The following is a 16195-nucleotide window of genomic DNA, read 5'->3' as shown; positions in this document are numbered from 1 at the left end:
TGTCACGCTTATAACTTATCATGTGAAAATTAAATTATATGTATTTCTTAAGTTCCCACTTTAGTTCCTATATTTCATTATTTTGGTATGTGAGAGAACAGCCAACAGTATATCTTATAGTTAATGTTAACTAGTTAAAATTCTAATTATTCAATTTCTCTGGAAGAAGAAAAAAATTAAGAAAAACATATCCATGCAACAAGGTAAAAAATAGAGGGAGAGAAATCTAATTAATGCAGAGTAAATGTAATATAACGTACACCAACATATATCATAAACCTACATTTTGATCTAAACTAAAAGCACGTTAAGCCTAGCTTTTCCAGCCCAAGCTCAGACACGACTAGTCGAAGCAGCACTTGAACCAACTCCCTCACTCTAGATTCCCTTCAATTAACAATGGCGAGGATTAACTAATGAAAGTCACATATGATTTTTTTACGAAGATGAGATGATATAAAATGATACAAAACTATCAAAGAAAATTATTTTTGAGGATATAATTGCAGGGAGCTCTGGTATCAAATTACTATATCCTTTAGGAGTTCAAAGTGCAGAATACGTGCCCACGCCATATTCAAAACTTAAGGGTTGATCTCTGGTCCGGAAAAGTCAAAAATATATTTAACATGTTAAAAAGGTTTTCACAAAACATAACTATGATCAAGAGACAAAAAAGGAGAGATGCAGAAACCTAGAAAAAAACGAGGGTCAACCCTCATAAAACAGTTTTAGGGTTCATTAAATGGTACTTATCGTGGGGAGGAGAGCCCGATTTAATGAGCTATTAGATAGAGGGATAAAAGAGGAAAATAAACAATGTCATTCAAAAAGAGATTTTCCAGTGTTTTTCATCTCCACCTAATTTTTGTAAGAACATTCACAATGAGTAAATAAAATGAGAAATAAAATCAAATATTTAAATAAAACAAAATGAGAAAATAAGAAAGCACAGACCTTGACGAGACAAGCTCGCAAAATGATGGAAAAAGAAGCAAGAGGTGCGATCTTCGCCCGACCCCCTTTTCATTTGATTTGTTTTCTTTGAGATGCTCAGGTATAGAAAGAACGGACTCAACATCAGGATGAACAATCATCCTAGCAAGCTCTTTGAGAACATGAACTAGTTCCTTGGTTCTAACTGTAGGCAGCGTACTTTCGCCTATGCGAAAAATTAAGAAGACAATGGAAAATAATTTAATTAAAAAAATGAGTTTCTTGATTGAGTAAAATCAACTGACAATGAATATAAAAACGATAATGGGTTTGGAAAGAGCACCTAGATCGTTTTCGTCCCTCAGGTATTGATTCAATATGATGTTGGATCTGTTCATGAGAAACCTGATGGAGATTCTGCTTACCTCAATTCTAGTGGTGTGCCAAGAATCTTCCAATGCATAGCTGCTTTGAAAAATAAAAGAGGAGTTAAAAGAAAAGATAAAGGACACTGGCAGTACAATAATTACGTTAGCGACATCTTCTAAAGAAAAATAGTTTCTTGGTATATTTAATAATTTCAGACATTTTTGCCTGAAAACAACGATGTGCTAATAGAATACTGACCAACTTTGTTGCAAAAGCTTTACCTTCTTTTAATATTTTTTCTAAAAAACCATTAAAGCATTCAAAACAAGATGTCTGCGTTTGAAAGCTAAAAAGAAACAGACAAACTAACTGCTCAAGAATGAAGAGAAAGGAAGCAGGTTTTATGAGAACACAAAAGATAATAAACGAATGATTCTATTCTAACCCCATTTGTATGAGTGACAGTTCACGAAAACACTCAGCCATTTATAGTTCTATTTCTTCCCCTCTTGCTCCATTTCTGTTTTCTGATTTCTATTCTACCATCTATTTTAATATTTTTGTGAATAAGACTTTAAGTGGACTGCATTAAATGGTGAGTGCTCATGCAAAGACTTCCGCTGTACCAAGACGATGAGAAGTGTAACTGACATTTACAACCATGTTACAACCATTATCAGACTTTTTTTCAGCTGGAGAACCATGTTACAACCATGTTAGTGGAGAAGCGGCATTTTTTTGAAAAAACACATGATATCCTTCCATGATAAAAACTGTTATGGCGTAGCATGGGTCTGGTACGAACCTAATCTAGGCTCGTATCGAAAGGAGGGTAGAGAACGAGGCGAGGTAGAAGTTCCCGGGGTAGAGAGGTGAAACGGGAAGGATCGGAGAGGAGGCCCAACAGAGGGGGTAGGGATCGGCTGAGGACAAGCTGCCTGAAGACGATAACGAGGGACGGGAATCGTTGAAGGAGAGAGGGAGACAAGAAGACCTTACTTCAATTTACTTCTTCTTCGCTGCCATCCTAAAAGGAGGGCATCCCTATTTAAAGGAAATACAAAGATAGCTAAATGACTGAAATGCCCCTGTGGGCTAACATGACGAAACTACCCCTAGATAGGTTGAGGATCCTATCAAGGATCCTATCAGTGTCACTTAAGCCGCAATTTTACTTAAGCCGCAAACTACCCGCTAACGATCTCCCTAAAAGTGCAGTTGTTTAGGTGGCTGCTCCTTAGATGAAGATTGGTGATGCAGGCCTTTAGGAAGAGATGGCTTACAGAAGCCCCGAACTGAGGAATTGTCCCACATGTGTGGTGCCTGCGGGGCGAAGAAGGCTACTCCCAATTCTCTGTGAATGCCTATTTGCCCAAGCAGTGTGGGCCAGCCTGTCTACCACGAAGGTGGATGTCTCCTCAAAGGAGGCCTTCTGGGACTCCCCACGAGAAGTGGTATCTAGGGAGTTGGAGGACCAAGGATGGCTCGGTGTAGTGCTTTGGGTAATATTTCTGCATCTTCATGAGGTTATTCCCACTAGTTGCGATAGTACATGAACGTGGAGAGTTTAGTCTCCTTTTGTTTATAGGGAGGTGAGAGGAAGGGTGGAGTCTTATGGATTAAGTGTGAACTTATAATTTCAACATGATAAGTATATAGAGAGGATCAGCGATTTTAGGTGGCCTTTCCCTCTTTTTCAAAAAATATATGAAAAAGAGAGACCAAGATTCCAATGCTATCCCCCTCTTCGTAAGAACACTGAGCCATAAAAACTTTGATTAATTTTAAAATGCTTCTAAATTTGAGAGTATTTTCTCAGCTATATTGAAAAGGAGAAGTCAGTCTGATCCAGTTTAAAAATAAGAACATTGAAGCCCACTGAAACTATGCCATACAAAAGTTTTTCAAGGTAAATGGAAATACCTTAGTCTTAATGAATGTTCCTATAAAATATGCACCCACGGAGAAGGAAATAATGCAGAACCAAAAATACCAAATTTAATGAGTCAATACCTAGCAAGAGAAAACAACTTCAGTAAGCAACTCAAGGAAAATCTGCTGCAGCGTGGCGGAAGAAGACTGACTGTCTCTAGTGGCAAAGAACCAGTTCGAGATGCACAACGATCTAAAACTGAAACAAGGCGCTCCAAATTCTGAAATAGCCACAATAACCAAATCTGATGTAAGACGGTAATTTAAAAAAAATAAAATGACATAGATGAAGTAACGAAGTTACATCAAATGGTGAATCTAGTTGCGCCTTTAAAACAAGATCTCCAAGATTGTTTAATATGGCTATCTCCAGTGATTCATCGGCACTGAGAGTTTCAGCAGAGAGGGCACCAGATGCAATGACTCTCCCACACGAACCAACTAAAAATGTATCATAAATATCTGCAACTTCCTTCCACAACCGACTTCTCAATATGAGATTTTTTTTCTCGATCTCGTCAGATTTCCCCCTGGTCACGACATCAACCATAACATGGTTGAAGCCTTCTGCTGCCAACCTCCAAAGCCTCCCACTAGGATTGTCCCTCCTAGTGCTCATGCACCTAGAAGAAATTAAAACAAAGATTGAAGCAAAAGAACTTGGTTTCATTTGAATAAAGGAACATGTATTTTGCCATAGGAACATATTATTTGAAAGGTTAAATAAATCTTCAGTTGTTATTGCTTTCATAATAAAACTTCATTTTGACAGATGAACACATTACAATTGACAAATGTTTAAACTCTCTTAAATGTCTGGATGCAAGCTGAACCAACTGACTGGTTAGGTTAACTACCTGTAGACTGCACATTAAAAGACATTCAATTCAATAAGATGATTAAGTTAGACAGAATTCGAAACACTTTATTCCAGGAATTGACCATTAGAAGAGTCTGCCTGCTGGCTCAAGTGCCATGAGTAAGCCATATCAATACAGAAAAAATGGCACCTAAATATAATCAAAATCAAGGATTTATGAGTATTCTCGGATGCAGAATCTTTTCCCATAAATGATTTTCCTTTTTAACTAAAAATAATCAAAATAGTACATTTTGTATTCCTAAAAAAGTCCACTTCGGAAGAAAAAGCAACTAACCTTCCAAGACAATGAAGAAATTCGGGAAGTGTTATTTCCCTTTCAGTCTCAGGAGCTCGAATAAACATCTCCACTACTACAGGAATAAGCTTCTCTCCAAACACATTAGCTGAACCGCATGCTGCAGCATCCTTGGGGCTTAGACTATTTCTTGCCACTTGGTTTGGTACGATTAAATCAACATCAGACAGTGCATTCCTTTGCGCATTAGAGGAATCATCTCTTAAGCCCTCTGAGTCATGTATTTTCGCTGTGGAATTAGTCTCATCTTTCTCATCACCTAAAGAAGACCATGATCCTGGGAGAAATGTGAGCAATTTTTCGAGAAGCTGAGGCCACATGGAAGATAAATGATCTTCAGGGCATAACATGGGTATAACCTCAAATATTGTACGATACATAGATTGAACATTTCCCTGCAATAATACAATGAAGTAGGAACTAAGTAAAGATAGAAGATATACAGAATTAGCTACAGTTGATGCAGGATTATGCAAGTAACTCACTTTCTCACATTATTTAAGCTTCTCAACATCAATCAATACCAAAAAAATAGTTAGCCTCCAAAGCATAATAAAGTTCAGACATGACAAGAGTATAGCGGCATAAAACATATGGAACCAAAAATTGATAAAAGCTAGCAAGGCTAGTAGTCATACAAATTCTGCATCAATGCTCTCAGAGGGGACAACAGAACGTCTGATAGCCAGTTGAAGAATCACAAGAAGCTGTGCATACATATCATTGTTGAACATTAATCTTGCCTCAACAAAGAGGCTGCCTGAAAGCCATGGAATTTCTTTCAGGGGAATCAAGCATTAAGCCATTTAAACCAAAAGGGAAAACCTTAATTTTCAAGAATGTGATTAGAATATATGATACCCAGTCCAGTTAATATCTCTTGCGTCACTTTGTGGGCAGCAGTGCTGGTGTAGGAAGGAGACCTTTGAAGAACGAGTTCATAAACATCAAGAATGGACTTAAGCTGGGACACAGAAATATTTCCCTGATTTATGATGCAAAAGCAAAAAGATTTAGAATTATATCTACACCAGAAAGTTTATCGGACCATAGAACATAGAAATAAATTAAAATTTATAATGGTAATCCAAAAAACAAGCCCCACCTTAGCACAATTAGACATAACGGTTGTCTGCAAACAGCTTATGGCAGCAAAGGCAACCTCTTTGCTACCGTTGGAAATACTATCTTTCACAAAGTGAAGCAATCTTTCCCACGCTGTGAGCATGAAAAGGATGTCAAATGTGATTAAATGAGTTGGAAAACAGAGACAAGTCAAAGTCATGACGATACTCACCACCAGAAAAATTGTCCAAGGTTTGGAGAAAAGGAAAAAAAGAACGTAAAAGCCGGGTGATTCCACTTAAGACAAGTACAAGGGTCTCATCCCATTGCTTCTGTGCGGTATTGCGGCTGTAAAATATAGTTTTTATTCTAAGACTGAGATATGATACAAAGCCAATCTAAAATTTAATAAACACTACAAAACAAAATGAACCTGTGATGAATTAGCATGTGAACTGCTTTCCCCCGTCGAGTGCCCAGTTCTTTACCCTGCCATTCATCTCTGGACGATGTTGTAGCCTGCAGATTACAACATTAGAATATACATTTTCACACATATCAGCAAAAATTACGTTCAAACCAGGACCCACCAAATGATTAACGTCATCAAGAATTGGAAAAACATAAGTCCAGAGACAGTCCTCCCACATCTTTCTCGAAAGTTTCTGACCATAGCTACCAAGAGTTTGAAAAAGTGTACGAATTACCGCGTTCCTTACCTGCACGCCAAGGATTTCACATAAATTCAAGCTTCACCAAAAAGCATCCACATGTCATCAATGAGTTCAATGAAGTAAAACACAAATTATAGATGCAATAAGGTTGTCATTAAAAAAAATAAGTTAAACTCATATAAAAGATTTCTGAGCAATGTATGGCCTTCAATATCACACTATAATAGCATGCATCATAGTAAGCCCTCTATGTAACTCTGTAGTAAGCATTATTTCAGGATCAAAAGATGCAGAAGTATTGAAGAACTGCATATTTAAGCCAGAAAATATGGGATTATTTATATGCTGAAATGCCAGAAAGGAATTTAATTTTAGAGCAATACTCGCTAAAATATAGCTGCTGCATGATAAATCCTCCCCAAATGAAAAATAAAACTGCTGATACGAGAAAATCCAGAAGCTTATGGCCTCTGCGCAATATGTTAATTTACTTCTACTTTGTTGAATTTCAGTTGAGCCAAACAGATAATTAATATACTCTAAACATGGAGTACAGAAAGAAAAATCACAGGTCTAACAAAAAATGGGTCCGAAGGAGAGGCATGTACCTCAGGTCTTTCATCTGCTCCAAGCTTTCTAAATATGGAGAATACAGAAAGTAGTAACTTATTACTATGAACACTACTCAATGAGGAATTGTCTCCTCTAGATTCTCCAGTTGGCTTTCTTTCAGATTCATCTTGGATATTCTCCAACTTATCACTCATTGTATCATATGTCACGTTACGTATCCCCCCTACAACAGAAAAAAAGGTTAGGAAGGTCTGCGATGCTCCATTCATGAGAAGTGGCTTCTACTGAAGCTGCAACCAGGAAATGGATACCAGTGTCCATGTCACCAATAGTTTTGTCACGAAGTCCTTTGGCAATAAAATCAGATGATGTCCACAGTAAACCAATAGCGGTCAAACTAATATTTAAGTCTGCTTGTTGTTCACCATATGACCCCGTCACTTCAATACAACTGCCATTTAAAATCATTCAAACTCAACATGGAGCAAGTAAAGTTAGGTCATAAATAAAAAATGCCCTCAGGATTCTATTCAGGTGCGTGTTTACCAAAAGTTCCATAAGAGTTAATAGAAACACATACGAGTTAATGTTGCCGAGAGAAAGGATCTCTTGAAAAAAGGGAAAATTAGAGGCCAATATAGTTTTATCAATCTTTAATTAGAAACCTTCATTAAATTAAATACCAATAATCATATCACACCATAGAGAATTTTCATTAAGTCAGAAAAAAGGTCAAGTCATCTCTACAAATTTATTAGTAATGCTACATTTAAGATCAGCAACATCATTTGGGAGAATATTTGTAAGCTCTCCAAATCACCCATCAAAAACTGGTTGGGATTGCATAGATTACTGGGGCAATCTATATCAAAAACTGAGCTGGCGTTCAGGAATGTTTTCCCAGAAGTTTGAGAATGCTTCTGTGCCATGCTACACTGGCTTTTTCTGGAAGACTAGTCAACTTGAGGCAACCTAAGAAAAGAGTTCCCACTCGTTCCTCCTCTTCCCGAATCCTAAGGCCAAATTTTGGGAAAGATGGAAAGACACGTGAAATCCATGCTTGGTAGACACCCTGTCAGACTGCAGAGTGGAGGATTATATGAGGATGCAGCAGTTCTTACAAGATATACAACCACTGTGTGGTACAAACAATGGTTGAGGGTGGATAGCCACATCTTTCTCTGTTGTGGAAGGGAAGAGGAAGATAATGACATTCACATAACTGAGTACATAGGTGGGAATGTATACCCTAAGAGAGAGAAGGATAGATTGGCTAATGGGCTTATAGAATAGGGCCCATTAGCCCATAGTAGCTAGTCTCTCACTAACACCCCCCCGCAAGCGAAGTATGAATATCTTCCATGCCGAGCTTGGAGACGGCACGTTGAAGAAGTGGGCGGGAGAGGCCCTTAGTGAGGACGTCCGCTGCCTGGTCGGAGGAGGCAACAAAATCAAGGTCAAAGATCCCTTCGTCGACTCGCTCCTTGAAGAAGTAGCCGTTGCGCTCCATGTGCTTGATACGTCCCTGTTGTCCAGGGTTCTTGGCTAACGCGATCGTCGATTTGTTGTCGCAGTAGAAGTGAATCGGGCCGGCGTACTCCACGCGGAGATCGTGAAGGATGCCATAGATCCACTGGCCCTCGGAGGCCCCATCGGCGAGTGCGCAGTACTCGGCTTCGGCACTAGAACGGGACACTTTGTCCTGCTTGCTGCTTTTCCAGCTGACAAGACTGCCAAAAACAAACGTGCAGTAGCCCGTGGTAGACCGATGATCCACAACGGAACCGGCGAAGTCAGCATCAGTGTATACTTTGACGGTCCGGTCAGTACTGCGAGGGAAGAGCAGGCCCTTGCCGGGGCAGCCCTTCAGGTACGCAAGAACCCGGTGGGCGGCCTGACGGTGAACCTCCCGGGGAGAATACATAAACTGACTGAGCAAGTTGACGGCGAAGGCGATGTCAGGCCGAGTGTGCGTCAAGTAGAGGAGTTTCCCCACCAGTTGCTGATACCGGTGGGAATTCGTCAGCGGTGAATCTTGTCCTTTGCCCAACTTGACGTTGGGATCAATGGGAGTGCTCACCGGCGCACAATCGGTCATCCCAGTCAGTGCTAGTAAGTCGACGGTGTATTTCTGCTGTGAGACGAAGATCCCACGAGGAGAGTAGGCCACCTCGAGACCAAGGAAGTAGCGAAGAAGGCCGAGGGCCTTGATCTCAAACTCCTTAGCCAAGGCGGCGCTCAGGCGGACAGCTTCAGCAGCATCAGACCCCGTGATGAGGATGTCGTCGACGTACACGGCAAGAATGGAGATCCCGGTCGGGCTGTGACGGAAGAAGAGGGAGGCATCTCCATTACTCTGAGTGTACCCTTCGGTCTTCAGAACGGAGGAGAACCGCCCAAACCACATGCGCGGAGACTGCTTGAGTCCATAGAGAGACTTCCGCAGGCGGCACACGTGACCGGGGGGGCCGAGAGAATAGCCCGGCGGCTGCTGCATGTACACCTCTTCCGTCAGATCGCCATGCAAGAAGGCATTCTTGACGTCGAACTGGCGGATGGTCCAATGGAAATGGGCCGCAAGAGCCAAAAGAAGACGGACAGTCTCCATCTTCGCCACTGGTGAGAACGTCTCGAAGTAGTCTACGCCATAGGACTGAGTGAACCCCCGAGCCACAAGCCGAGACTTGAGGCGTTCGAGAGTCCCGTCCGCATGATGCTTCTTGGCGTGGATCCACTTGCAGTCCACAGCCCTCTTGCCAGGGGGAAGTGGAACGACATCCCACGTGTGGTTCTTGAGGAGAGACTGCATCTCCTCATCTATCGCCGCTTTCCAAGAAGGAGAGGCGAGAGCATCGGCTAAGCGACGAGGAACGGGATCGGACTCGATGCGGGAAAGAAATAACCGGTAGGGAGGACTCAACTGGTCAAAGGAGATAAAATGAGAGAGAGGGTATAGGGAGGCCTTAGTGCACTGACGGACCCCTTTCCGTAGAGCAATAGGCCATCCCAACTGATCGTCACCATCGACAGAAGGAGGAGCAGAAGCAAGGGGGAACTCCCCGGGAGGAGCAGGAGATGACACACCGGATGAGGAGTGTATGTCGGCGGTAGGAGGGGAAGATGAGTTGGATGGAGACGAGGGCTGGTCACGAACGGGTGACAAGGGCGACTCACCGGGAGGGGACGAGGATGGTGAACCGGAGACCAATGGGAGAGGAGGAGTTGCCAAGGGGAGGGGCAGGAAAGCGAAGGCGAAGTGGAGGACACGTCCAAGGACCCGCAGGGGAACTGAGGAAGAGGAGGCAAGGAGAGAGATCATGGAGGGAGGAGGGTGGTGTGGTGGTGGTAGACTCCACGATCAGGCGGGCCCCAAGGGGCGAAGGAGCCTCATCCAGCGGAAGGCGTGATGAGGTAGAACAGTCCCCAAAGTAGGGTTCATGCTCGGCAAAGGTGGCGTTTGCGAGATGAAGAAACGCCGAGAGGCGGATGGTAACACCGATACCCTTTTTGGAGGAAGAGTAACCACGAACACACACCTGAGGCGCGAGCATCAAGCTTTGTGCGCGTCGGAGAAGAGTCATGGGCGTAGGCCGTGCAGCCGAAGATACGAGGCAAGAGCCCCGTCCTCAGGAAGCGTCGGGAAGGCCGCAGTCATCCGGTCAAGGGGCTGGAGAACTCCAGGAGCGGGGTGGGGATACGGTTAACGAGATGAGTACTCGTCAAAACGCACGCCCCAAAAACGCCTAGGCGCCTTCGAGTCCAACAGCAACGTGCGCGCTGTCGAGGTAACATAGCCGATCCGCCGCTCAGCCATGCCATTCTGCTCGGGGGTGGCCACACAGGAGGACTCGTGGAGAATGCCCCGGTCGGCAAAGAAAGAGTCGAGGTCAGCGTTGAAGAAGTCCCGAGCATTGTCAGACCTAAAACGCTGGATGCCGCGACCGAACTGCGTCTGGAGCATGGTGCAAAAATGTCGAACATTCTGCGCAACCTCCGACTTCGCAGTCAGAAGGTAAACCCACGTATAGCGGGTAGCTTCGTCCACAAAGAGTAGGAAGTAGCGATGCCCCTTCAGACTGGGCTGTGGGGCCGCGTCCATACATCACTGTGGACGCGGAACAGCGGGGTCATAGTGTGAGACGGAGAGGAAGCAAAAGAGGATCTACGATGCTTGGCCAACTGACAAGCTTCACAAATCACAGTCTTGAGGTCCACGCCCAAACATAACGACGGAAACAAACGCTGTAAAGTAGAGAAAGGTGGGTGTCCAAGACGCTGATGCTCCACCAGAAGACGACCCCGACACTGCTCAGCCGCCGAGAGTAGAGTCCGGTGCACCATGAAGCACTGGGAGCGGCCTCCGTCATCCAACAGCAGCAGTCCATTCTCCCGCCTAATCGGTGTAGTCCGGCCCACCTTGTCAGACAGAAACATACCGTCAGGCCTGAGGTGGAATGAACAGGAGACGGCATCAACTAAACGCTGTGGAGACATAAGAACTGCCCGCAGGTCGGGAACATGCAGGACGTTGTGGACCACACCAAGACCGTCCACATAGACTGCCCCGATGCCAGCCACACGAAGTCGTCCACCCCCTGCCGTGAGACCCGTACGGCCACCCTGATGCCGCTCGTAGGACACAAACCGGGCATTACTCGGGTCATATGTTCGTGGCCCCGAGTCAAGGACCCAAGTAGTATCGGAGACGACAGGAGAGTGAAAAGCCGTATGACCACAGTACCATTCATCGGAAGGGGAAGGAGTGGAAGACGCACCAAAACCACCGAAGTAAGCCGTGGATGGATTCTGCAGGGCTGCCATCTGGTCACGAAGTCGGGCCAAATCTGCCTGGAGCTGATCCATGGTCACTGAGGAGGCGCTGGCGGAGGATGAGTCAGACTGGGCCACCATGGCCTTGCCATCGGCGGCCTCTTTCTTCTTTCTCCAATCATTCAGGCGCTTCTTGCACTTGTTCTTCCCGTGGCCCGGTTTGCTGCAGTATGAGCAAACCGCCGTCCCAGCTGGTGGAGCAGCGGATGTGGGCGTAGGGAGGATCGCCGGGGGCTTGCCGCCGGAAGAAAGTGCAGACGCGGTGGGGGCAGAAAGCAGGGCGGTCGACTCGCCCGGAGGGCCGGAGGAGGGAGTCCCATGGAGGAGAAAGTGACTTTCCTCCTCTTGGAGCTCCTTCACCAATTCCTCAAGAGCAGGTGAACCTTCTTTGCGGTGCAAAGCACGACGACGGACGTCATCATACTCGCGGTTCAGGCCGCTGAGGAAGCCCATGATCCGCAAGAGGAGCACATTCTGGTACGTCTTCGACGTCGGGTCGTCGGGTGGAAGATAATAGTCCACCTCATCCCACATCTTCTTGTGGGCAAGTGCATATTCAGAGATGGTCAGCGTCCCCTGACGGAGATTGCTGGCCTGACATGCAAGAGCATAAAGGCGCCACCAGTCGTTGTCCCGGCCACAGAAGGAGCGCGCCTGATCCCAGAATCCTTTGACCGTTTTCTGATGCGGAAACCGGTCGCGGAAGTCGAGAGCCAGGGTGTACGCATACAGCCAGCCGAGGACGAACTGTTCCTCAACGTCCCACGCCGCATGGTGTGGGTGGTCGACTGTAAGGGGCTCTTCAGTGCAGTGCTTGAAGAGCTGATGTGCCTTCAGGGCGGTTTCGACAAAGCGCATCCACTGAAGGAGATTCGGGCCCCGTAGGAGTGTCACCTCCGGGACCGATGGGAGCGGATGGGCCACCTTGTAGGACAAGGGCCTCTCGGCGAAGTCAGTCTCAGTGAACGGCATGTTAGTTTTGGTGGCGGCGTGCGGCGGCGGCTGGCGGCTGCGGCGCGGGCGTGCTGCGGCTAGGGCTGTGGCGCAGGCGCGCTGCGGCTAGGGCTGCGGCGCGTGCGCGCAGCGGCGGGCGGCTGCGGCGTGGGCGCCCTGCGGCTAGGGCTGCGGCACGTGGCGCAGCAGCTGGCGGCTGCGGCGTGGGCGCCCTGCGGCTAGGGCTGCGGCGCGTGCGCGCAGCGGCTGGCGGCTGCGGCATGGGCGCGCGGCAGCGAGGGCTGCGGCGGCGTCGCGTGCAGCTGCTGGCGGCTGCGCGCGGCGCGCTGCAGCTAGGGCTGGCGCGGGCGCGCTGCGGCTAGGCTGCGGCGGCGTCGCGGCGGCTGGCGGCTGCGGCGCGTGCGCGGCGGCTGGCGGCTGCGGCGCGTGCGCGCGGCGGCTGGCGGCTGCGGCGCGTCGCGGCGGCTGGCGGCTGCGGCGGCGCGCGCTGCGGCTGGACCTGCGGCGCGTCGCGCGCGGCGGCTGGCGGCTGCGGCGTGGCGCGCTGCGGCTGGAGCTGCGGTGCATGCGCGCGGCGGCAGCTGCGGCGCGGCGCTGCGGCTAGGGCTGCAGCGCGCGCGCAGCGGCTGGCGGCTGTGGCTCGCGGCGGCTGGCGGCTGCGCGCGGCGTCTGGCGGCTGCGGGCTGCGGCGCGTGCACGCGGCAGCTGCGGGCTGCTGCGCGTGCACGCAGCGGCTGCGGGCTGCTGCGCGTGCGCGCGGCGGCGATGTGCTGCTGCTGCAAGAGCGGCACCGGCGATGTGCGGGCGATGTCAAACCCTAGGTGAGGAGCTCTGGAGCTCTGATACCATGTTGTGGAAGGGAAGAGGAAGATAATGACATTCACATAACTGAGTACATAGGTGGGTATGTATACCCTAAGAGAGAGAAGGATAGATGGGCTAATGGGCTTATAGAATAGGGCCCATTAGCCCATAGTAGCTAGTCTCTCACTAACATTCTCCTCTAGGGATGGTGATGTAAGGCTCAGACACAGATGCCCAGAGGAACTGAAAACCATCCACTATTGACATGCCATATCTAAACAAAAGATCCCCCTTAAGGTGTGGATCTTTGGTTGGATGCTGTTAAAGACCAAAAGACGAAAGAGGGCTGCCACGTTACGCGCCAGCCTGGAATACAAACGACAAACAGAATGAGAACAACCGGGAGCAGAAGAGAATAAAGAGGAATCTCAGCAGAGGCGGCGGAGCATGCATTTTTCCAGAATCAATTAGACAGGAGATTCTCTCAAGGAGGAGGGGGGAGCCAATCCAGCTCGTTCCATGACCACTGCAAGGAGGGAGCCGATCCGGTCTCGCCTGCGTCCATCTAGTTTCGTATTTCAGTTCTTCCCAGTGTAGTCGAGGATCTACTCACTCTACCTTATTCTCGTGGATCTTGGTTTCATCTCTCTTTGAAGTTCATTGTTTCTAATACACGTCGATCGAGTACATACTCTATCAACTGTTTCGTCGGATTCTACAAACGTACTATGTTCTGGGCGAGGATCATACCAGTTGCTCCTTTGGGGAAGGCTAGTGCCATGGGTCATCAAGAAGGGGTGGCTCATAAAAGCCTACGGAGAATGTATTATGGAATAGATAGTCCAAAGAGAATGTGATGGAAGTGGAGTGCCTGCCAGCAGAGTTTTCCCTGGCAAGGAACAGGGTGACCCTGGCCATGCTCTGTCCTGTTGACAGCCGCAGACGTGACAAAAGCTTTGACAGCAGGAAACTCGGGGAGAACATCGCTGATCGACAACACTGGAATGGGGATCGCGCAGCACAAAGATAACAATTTCAGATCTATGCCGATCCAGGCGGTCAACGAGATTACATCCACGGCAGGGGGGAAGAATGGGGAGATTGAAACGGAAGAGGCAAACTCTACCAGTTCACTGATCCGGAGGATTATTGACCGCTCGGATGGTTCAGCCGATGAAGATCCAGCAGAGTAGACGAGGGCACGCGGAGAGCTCCGTTGGACCCCACTGGATCACTCAAAGAGGCACTTCCACTGAGGTGGAAAAACTTGATTGAAGCCGATCAGAGAGAGCGCGATATGGTGGTGGCGGTAGGCCTAACAGCGGCAGTGGGCCTGACAATAAAGCTAGATGAACCAAATTGTCTTCAGATGACAGGCTCCAGTCAGGATTGAGACAATGATTTCCCTGTAGGACAACCAAAACTGAAGGATTCCAGGGACAAAGGCAGGTGCGTGCACCTTGAGGACTCATCATGTCACAAAAGGAGATCTTCTATGTTTTAGTGGTCTGGTACAGCATTGGTGGAAATGGGCCATCAGAGACACGGAGGGAAGAAAGACATGGGAGGTGGCCGGAAAGAACAGTAGCTTGCAGGTAGGGGACAAAGTACAAGAAGGGAAGACACTGGAGCCCAGTCAGGATCCGAAAGGAAAAACAATAGGACCAGCAACTGCCAAGCGGAAGGAGATCGTGGAGACACCGAGTCACATAGAGGAAGTGGAGATAGCAGGATCCCATCATGAACTGAAGGGCATGTGCACTTGCCAAGTCAGTGGAGTTGCAGACAAAACAGCAACTGGGAGGGGAGTCGTCGGAGCCATTATGAAGTGTGTCCCATGGAATGTACACAGTCTCAGGAATGAAAGGAGATGCGCAGTAGTGGAAAGATATTTACAGGAATGGGGAGGAGGGGGGGGTAGTCTGTCTACATGAGACAATGTTAGAAAGGTGTGAGGCAAAGGAGTGGAACCTGGTGGACGGAGGATTCCTCGATGGGATCTTGGCAGTAAATGCGACTGGGAGATCCAAGGATTTATTGGTGACTTGGAATATGATGTTATTCGCTAAAGAACGGTCCTGGACAGGACAATATGTGGTAGCAGTGAAATTTAGGAGTGACAACTTTCAGTATGCGGTGGCATCTGTTTATGGGCCTGTTAACACAACCCGGTGAGACATGCTGTAGGAGGAGCTAGAAGGGGTGGTCTCAATCTTCCATGGTATCCCAATGTTGTTCGGGGGGAATTACAAGGTGACCCTGGATATGCAGAATAGGCCCCATAGTACTGGAGGGAGGGACCAAGGGGCAACAGCCTTCTAGTCTTTCATATTGGGAGCCAGACCACAAGAAGTAGGGCCCACCGATTATACTTGCACATTGCGCCGTACGAAACGGCCTACCACACTCTCTTGCGCAGTTGGATTCTTATGCTCAATGGAGATGTTGGAGGAATACCCACAGGCTGACGTGCAAGCCCTTCCCCGACCTTTACTGGATCACACCCCAATTATCTGGCAAGGTAATGTAGGTCAGACCACACCCGCATATTTCAAAATGGATAGATCATGGGTACAGGAGGGGTTCAAGGCTGAGTTGGCATCATGATGGACATCCCAAACCAGACAGGGTACGGCCATGGCAAGACTGTCCAACAAACTGGTGGGCCTCCGGCAGCATCTTATAGGGGTCAAGAAGCAAATCTGAGATGGGAGAAACCATACAAGGAATGATGCCCTCTCAAGAATCTGACAACTAGATAACCTGGAGGACACCCAATGCTTTTGGGAAGATGGAACTAGATTGGAAGCAGCGATCGCGGCAAATTTCATTGAGGGAGGGCGATGGCAGCACACAGTTCTTCCACTTAGTGGAGATTGG

The 16195-nt window shown here is 47.5% G+C and overlaps 1 protein-coding gene across 3 annotated transcripts in view; it reads right to left on the bottom strand.

Annotated features, from left to right (window-relative positions):
- Positions 1–204: 204 nt before the first annotated feature.
- Positions 205–16195, bottom strand: part of LOC144711748 (ARM repeat superfamily protein) — a 69386-nt gene continuing 53395 nt past the window's right edge. For all 3 annotated transcript variants that reach the window (XM_078585770.1, XM_078585771.1, XM_078585772.1), the window contains 14 exons: positions 7039–7178; positions 6763–6950; positions 6071–6199; positions 5914–5999; positions 5713–5828; positions 5521–5633; positions 5277–5400; positions 5054–5175; positions 4395–4810; positions 3542–3860; positions 3319–3458; positions 1280–1401; positions 958–1162; positions 205–387 (listed from right to left, as the gene is read on the bottom strand). In XM_078585770.1, the coding sequence (XP_078441896.1) occupies positions 297–387; positions 958–1162; positions 1280–1401; positions 3319–3458; positions 3542–3860; positions 4395–4810; positions 5054–5175; positions 5277–5400; positions 5521–5633; positions 5713–5828; positions 5914–5999; positions 6071–6199; positions 6763–6950; positions 7039–7178 (2311 nt within the window). In that variant the 3' untranslated portion in view covers positions 205–296. The remainder of the gene's footprint in view (positions 388–957; positions 1163–1279; positions 1402–3318; positions 3459–3541; positions 3861–4394; positions 4811–5053; positions 5176–5276; positions 5401–5520; positions 5634–5712; positions 5829–5913; positions 6000–6070; positions 6200–6762; positions 6951–7038; positions 7179–16195) is intronic.

The sequence above is a fragment of the Wolffia australiana genome, chromosome 14, assembly GCF_029677425.1.
Source record: "Wolffia australiana isolate 7733 chromosome 14, ASM2967742v1".
Classification (NCBI taxonomy): domain Eukaryota; kingdom Viridiplantae; phylum Streptophyta; class Magnoliopsida; order Alismatales; family Araceae; genus Wolffia; species Wolffia australiana.
The sequence above is the reverse complement of the archived record's forward strand: the minus strand, read 5'-3'. Positions and strand labels throughout refer to the sequence as shown.